This window comes from Eimeria tenella, genomic scaffold (genome assembly GCF_000499545.2).
Source record: "Eimeria tenella Houghton genomic scaffold, Eth_scaff500, whole genome shotgun sequence".
NCBI lineage: Eukaryota > Apicomplexa > Conoidasida > Eucoccidiorida > Eimeriidae > Eimeria > Eimeria tenella.
The window spans coordinates 1-7,077 of record NW_013545643.1 but is presented as its reverse complement, the minus strand read 5'-3'; the positions used below and the strand labels follow the sequence as shown (position 1 = coordinate 7,077).

General features: G+C 52.5%; 1 protein-coding gene across 1 annotated transcript; it reads left to right on the top strand.

Moving 5' to 3' along the window:
• Positions 1-5,609: 5,609 nt before the first annotated feature.
• Positions 5,610-6,743, top strand: ETH_00004300 (uncharacterized protein; the record flags this gene model as incomplete). Its single annotated transcript, XM_013380294.1, has 3 exons — positions 5,610-6,275; positions 6,506-6,548; positions 6,664-6,743. The coding sequence occupies 3 exons, from the start codon at positions 5,610-5,612 to the stop codon at positions 6,741-6,743; spliced, it is 789 nt and encodes a 262-aa protein (XP_013235748.1).
• Positions 6,744-7,077: the final 334 nt, after the last annotated feature.

The following is a 7,077-nucleotide window of genomic DNA, read 5'->3' as shown; positions in this document are numbered from 1 at the left end:
GCATGCCTGCAGGTCGACTCTAGAGGATCTCCCGCGAAAACCCTTTTGTTTTTTGCTGCTGCAGCATCTCTTCTATAAAACCCTCGAGGAGAAAAAGAGGGATTCGTGCTGCTGCTGCTGCTGCACCTGCAGCAGCAGCAGCAGCACGAATCCCTCTTTTTCTCCTCGAGGGTTTTATAGAAGAAATGCTGCAGCAGCAAAAAACAAAAGGGTTTTGTCTCAGCCCCCTTTGCAGCGTTTATGCTGCTGCAGCACTGACCAACTCGCGGCAGCAAGTGCCGCCCCCTGTCCTCTTTCAGTAAACCCTAAACCCTAAACCCTAAATCCTAAGCCCTGGCAGCTCAGCCTGCGCAGTTGTCTTGCAGACGATGAGAGCTAGGCTGCGCCGGTCTCGCGGCGCAGCTCGAATAGATGGATTCAGTTTCTAGGGTTTAGGGTTAGGGTTTAGGGTTTAGGGTTTACGGTTTACGGTTTAGAGGCTACGGTTTAGGGCTTGGAGTGTCTGTACACCGCAGGTACTTCCCCTCCATTTTCATGTTGGCCGCATTTCACCCGCGCTCTGTGGGGTCTCTCCTGCGCTTCTTGATTCCCTCAATCGTAAACCCTAAACCCTAAACCCTAAACCCTAAACCCTAGAACCCTTAGGACTGGGGGTTTGCAGCATGCTGCTTCTTGGTCCTTTTTTCCGCCTCCCTGCCCGAATCCATGCCTAGGGTTAGGGGTTGAGGCCAAGGGTTTGAGCTCTAGGATTTAGGGTTTAGGGTTTAGGGTTTAGGGTTTAGCGTTTAGGGTTTGGCGCAGGTTGCGGGGGGCCCCTGCGCAGAGGTCTTTCACTCCCTACTTGACCTGCCACTCACTGCAGCATTTTTAGAGCTGTGGGGCCCCCAGGGGCCCCCTGCTGCTTCTTGCTGCAGTTTGCTGCAGGCAGCAGCAAACTACCTCCTCAGAAAAAGAACAGGCAAACCCCAAACCCTAAACCCTAAACCCTAGGCTGGGTGCTGCGGCGGAGCCACCACGGAGCAGCAGAAAACACTCAGCAGATGATTTCGCTGCTGCTGCTGCTGCTGCTGCTGCAGATAGTGCACCTGTGATGTGGGAGGGCCGGACTGAAGAGGACCTGCAGCGCTTGCTGCGGCTCTGCGAGTAACTAAACCCTAAACCCTAAACCCTAAACCGTAAACCCTAAACCCTTGCTGCCTAGCTCTTATTCTCAGAAAGATCTTGAGGCCTCTCAGTGCGTGCTTTCATTAAGTCTACAGCCCCAGAGTCACGACTGAGGAATGGAAGTCTAGGGTTTAGTGTTTAGGGTTTAGGGTTTAGGGTTTAGGGTTTAGGGTTTAGGGTTTGCAACTTGTGCAGAGGGCTGGCTGCAACCCCGAGGGTTTCAGCTATATGTACAGTTGTGCCCGGCTGTCTTGAAGTCCTCATTAGAGAAGTGCTGGCGTCTCCCAACCCTAGACCTAGAAGTAAACCCTAAACCCTAAACCCTAAGCCCTAGCTAAACGCTAAACCCTAGCTAAACCCTAAACCCTGAAGCGGGGTGGTACAAAGGTTTAGGGTTTAGGGTTTAGGGTTTCGGATTTAGAGTTTAGGGTTTAGGGTTTCGGGAGAGGCTAGAGTTTGGGGATTCTTTTGAGTGCTTATTTGCCTCAGAGCTGCCTTCGGGGCAGAGCCCCACAGCAACAGCTGCTGCTGCTTCTCCTGCTGCTGCTGCTCCTGCTGCTGCTGCTCCTGCTGCTGTTGCTGCTTCTGCTGCTGCTGCTGCTGAGGGGCCCCCTCCCTCCTTGGTGTGCGTCGCGGTGACTGCACTGACGCAACTAGGTACGGTTTCTCAAACCCTAAACCCTAAACCCTAAACCCTAAATGAGTGAGGGCCTTTAACAACGTCGGCGGATTCGAAGAGGGCACAGATACCACGTTTAGGGTTTAGGGTTTAGGGTTTAGGGTTTACGCGTCTGTCGCTGCGTCGGCATGCTGCTCTGCATCATCATCGCAAGGAGACAAAAGGAGCAGCAGCCGCGGGGCCTCAACAGCAGCAGGGTTTAGGGTTTAGGGTTTAGGGTTTGGGGTGAGGGTTTGCGTGCGATGTCTGTCCAGCGCTTAGCTTTCCGCCGTTGAGGCCTCGCACTGTTCTGTGTCTCAGCTCCGTAAGTTGAGGGTTTAGGGTTTAGGGTTTAGGGTTTGGATGCGAAGCTTGTGGGTAGCACTTAAAGGCAGTGGGATCCTGAGGGCTGGGGTTTAGGGTTTGGGGTTTAGCGCTCGATATTTAGGTTCAAAGTCCCTGAATAAAAGCTCAGAGGTGTAGGGCTTAGGATTTAGGGTTTGGGGTTTGGAGGTAGGTTTACTATATTATACTTTGAGTTGGATAAAACAGTTTTTTGGGGATTTGCACAAATAATTGCAAATAATTTGGCAATAAATAAGAAGGAAATAATGCAGAAACAAAGCAGAATAAAATGTATTTGAAAAAAAAATGAAATGCCTAAAAAGCGCATTTGCAAGTGCGCAGGCCGCATACAGTTCAAGTGTATGTACACCTGCGAGCTGGTTTTGAAATTCGAAGCAAATGGCTTTTTTAGGGCCAAAAGTATCGGGTTTTTTGCGAGAAAATAAAATAATTATAATTAAATTAGTTTGTTGCATCAAATGCCGTTTATTTGCATTCAATTCTTTTATTAAAAGTGGAAAAAATAGAAAAAAGTCCACATGCAAATTGCAGCGGCTTGAGGCGAGCTGCACGTACACCCCAGCGGGAGCGCATGCGCGGCTCTTTTCTTGAAGTGGAACAAATATGCAAATAAGTAAAAAGTCATTTTTTATAAAGTAGATTTATTAGCTGCAAATAATAAAAGAAAAAAGTGCCCTTTTGCCCAAAAATCTCTTCTTTCGTCCATTTCTAAGTTGCATGCAAGCGAGAAGACAGTACACTGATTTTTCCTTCACCTGCATGCAGCTTGAACAAACAAACCAATAAATAAATGAATAAATTAATAACTTAATTAATTAATTAATTAATTAAAAGCTGCATTTAAAGGGCTTTGAAAGGCAGAAGTTTGGATCCTGGGAAATCGGAAACGGCTTCTGCGTTTCGCTGCGGCCTGAGGTGTACGTACAGCTCAGGGCCCGCGTCCAAGGGGTCACCTGGGGGCCCCTCTTGCTTCGAATTCATTTTTCTTTTTCTCTTTTAAAAGATCCTCCCCAAACCCAAACAGCAGTGGCTTTGGGGGAGGCCGAGGGGCCCCTTTTTTCTCCTTGGTGGGCTGCGAAGTTTTATTTTCTTTTTTCTTTTTGTCTCAGGATTTTTTATTTTTTCTTGTTTTACTTTTATTCTTTTTTCCGTTTTGTGATTTTGCTTCGACTTGTGTCTCCTGCCAGCGCTCTTTGCTGCTGCTGCTGCTGCTTCTCTTGCTGCTGCTGCTGTTGTTACTTCTGTTGCTGCTGCTTTTGTTGCTGCTGCTGCTGCTGCTTCTAGGCTTTGGAATCTGCTGCGCCAAGGCCAAGAGACCCTCTCGCAAGACGTGGGGGGCCCCCAGGGGCCCCCAAGGGCCACCAAAGGTAATTTAGTCTCCTTTTTTGCATGCACTGCCGGGCCCTAGGGAGCTGCAGCAGCAGCAGCAGCAGCAGCAACATGGGAGGCCGTTCATCTCCTGCGTTTGTGGTGCAGCTCAGGGGCCCCTGGGGGCCCCCGCAGAAGCATGCACAGAAGCTGCATGCAGCTCCACAGGTTTGCGAAGAAACTCACATGCAGCAGCAGCAACAACAGCAGCAGCAGCAGCAGCAGCAGCAGGGGAAGGGGGTGCAGTTGCAAGGGGCATCCTGCAGCGGCTCAGGGGCTGCCCTTCAAATGTGGGGCTCCATCAAAATTAGCACCTAAACCCTAAACCCCAAACCGTAAACACCAAACCCTAAACCCTAAACTCTCAACTTCAAGGTTTGATGCCCGCTTCGGAGACCTCTGCTGCATGCGAGCAATCACAGGAGCAGCAGCAGCAGCTCTAAATGCTGCAGCAGCAGCAGCAGCAGAAAGAAGAGTACAGCCTGTCGCAGCTTCACCGCGAGAAGCCACTAGGAGCAGTGAAATTCAGATTTTAGGGTCTAGGGTTTAGGGTTTAGGGTTTAGTGTTTGGAGTTTTGAACCAATGCTGGTTTGCTGCCGCCTCAAGAAGCAGCTGCAGCATCTTTCGCCGCTAGGGTGTACGTACACCTGGGAGTTGTTCTGCGCGGCTTTTCTTTTTCGCATTTATTCTTTTATTTTCTTAACTTCAGTTATTCTTTTCTTCTCTTTATCTCTTTTATTCTTTTCTGTTTGTTTCGGCTTTCGTTTGCTTATTATTTGAGCTTAAAAAGGCGTTTCTTGTTTTTAAAGAAAAATGTTTGAAGACAGAAGACAAAAGGAAACTTGGGGGTTGGGGGGCCTCTGTAAGGTCCAGTGGACCACTTTTTAATTAAAGGTTTTGCGTCGCCTTCCTCTTTACGGATTTCAAGAAGAAAAAGAAATAACAGACTTTTTTGTTTGGCTTATTTAAAAGGAAAAGAGCTTTTTGAATTTGCTGCATGCGCTGCTGCGCTGCGGCGCTTTTGCAAGTTCTGAACTGGGGCGGCGGCGCGAGTGGTTCTTGACTTTGCGGGAGGTAGAGCAAAAACTAAATCCAAGTGAAAACAAATAAAAGGAAATAAATGCAAATAGTTTCCAATAAGCCCTTTTGAAGAAGAAAATGGAGGTTTCTGGGAAGATCGCCATGGCCGACACCCTGGAGAGCGGCGGTCAGGCGAGGGGGGAAACTGCGGGGAAAAAGAAAACTTGGCGCGCCAAAAGAAGGGAAAACAAGTGAAATATCGAAAAGTGCTTTTGAATTTGCGCAAAAGGCCGAAAATTTTGAGGTTTTCAAAGAAGTGGCGAAGTGTTTCGCCTCCAGGTTGCTGCTGGCTATCCGACCAACGGCTTCCGAGGTGAACAGACACCTGGTGCTGGCCACGCGGACCTGCGCGATCTTCCACGTTGCCGCCCACAAATTATTCTGCGGAAACTCCTTCACAAATAATTTAAAATTTGCAGTTTACGGGAGCCAATTTTTTTCCAAAAGGGCTTTAAATCGCAGCGGATCGGGTGACTGCGTGCGGCGCGAGCCACTGCAGCGGGCGCTTCACTCTGCCGGTCATTCGCGTCTTAAATTGCTTTCTAATGAATTGAAAACCTTTTATTTGATTTAATTTTATACTTTGGAGTTCTTTTTTCGCGTCTTTCCCGCTTTGCAGCTCCCGGCAGACTCCGTCGGCTCGCGCCGCATCCGCGGGAGAAACTGCAGCGCCTCTGATCTGCTTCTGCGCGCCTGAGGGCCTCTGTGGGCAGCAGAAGCCGCTTCTGCTCAGTCGCTGCTGCAGTCGCTGCTGCAGTTGCTGCTGCAGTTGCTGCTGCAGTTTGCTGCTGCTGCGGGTGCCTGCGCTGCGGCCAGAAGCCGTCGGTGGCTGCGGGGATGCGCGCAGAGTAGCTGGTGGCTGCAGGTGCTCTCCCGGGGCTCTGTGTGCCGAGTTCTCGTCCCCCTTTGCTGCTCGCCGCGCATGCAGCAGCAGCAGCAGCAGCAGCAGGAGCAGCCGCAGCAGCAGCGGCCATGACGAGCCCGTACATCGTCTCGCGCCCGATTTACGGGTGCCCGCTTTCGCAGGGGCTCCCAGTGGCGTTCGCGTCCCTGCCCCCCCCGGGGGCCCCCCTGGGCGCCCCGGGGGCCCCCCGGGGCCCCCCGGGGGCCCCCCTGCTGACTGGGCTGCGGAGCAGCGCAGGGTACGGCGGGGGCCCCCCCCCTTCCCTGGGGCCTGCGCTGCTGGTTCCGCGCGCGGCCGGGCCGCCCGCAGCAGCGCAGAGCAGCAGCAGCAGCAGCAGCAGCTGGGAGCAGCTGTCGAGCCTGCGGGGCAGCCCGGGAGTGATAATGCTGCTGCTGCAGCTGCTGCTCACGAGCTCGCTGTTCGCCTGTGTGGGGCGCTGCGACTTCAACTTCGGGGTGTACCTGGTGGGGTACCACGTGTGGTGTATGGACAGCTGCTGCGCAAGTCGCGCGGCGCTGCGGCGGCTGCTGCGCGCCGCGCGGCACTTCGCCGTGCTGCTGTCTTTGGCTTCTTTTGCAGACATTTTATTTCTTTTTGTTTCTTTTTCCACTTGGATTTGCGAGCAGCAAAGCCCGCGCCTCTGTTTCCCGGAGCCGCGCGACCTCCAGGTCCGCTGGGCCCACAGGGCCCACGCCTTCGCGCTCGGCCTCTCGCTCCTCAACCTCGTCCTCAAGGTCCCGAGGGTTTAGGGTTTAGGGTTTAGGGTTTGGGGTGCGGCGTGCGGCCGGGGGAGGGCGGCGCTTCGGGGGTTCGCGAGGGTTTGGGCGCGTCGGGGGGTTTAGGGTTTGCGGGGGTCGGCGGCTGCTGCGCAGAGCACTGCAGGCGGCTTGAGCCACTCAGCCGCTAGCTAGGGTTTAGGGTTTAGGGTTTGGGGTTTGCGGTTTGCGGGGTGGTTTCTGAACAGGTGCTCGTTATCTTTCTGAGCTTCTCGTGGGTGCAGCAACAGAGTGAGCCAGACCCTAAACCCTAAACCCTAAGCCCTGCACGACGGCAGGGGTCGTTAGACTTCTCGCCACGGGAGGCTTCAGGGTTTAGGGTTTAGGGTTTAGGGTTTCTTTTCAGGAAGAATCCTGGGACTATCGACCAGCATGGGCACGGCGATGTCGCCCCCGCAGGCGGCGCCTCTGACTATGTGCGACTAAACCCTAAACCCTAAACCCTCGCGAGGGTTTCGTCGGCAGCGGCGCAAGGAAGCCTTCTTCCTAGATTTAGCTAAACCCTAGCTAGGGTTTAGGGTTTCGTTTGCAGCAAAAAACTTCGGCCGGGGCGGCGGGGCCTAAACCCTAAATCTCGAATAACTTTTGCATCAGGTGTCCGCGCACGCAGTGAAAGGGTTTAGGGTTTAGGGTTTAGCGCGGATTAGTGCAGCAAATAGAAGCAACTGATGCAGCAAAGAAAAGCCAATCACAGAAATCAAATAAACCCTTCCCAGGTGTACAGACACCCCAACTAATCCCCTCAAATGCAACTAAAGAA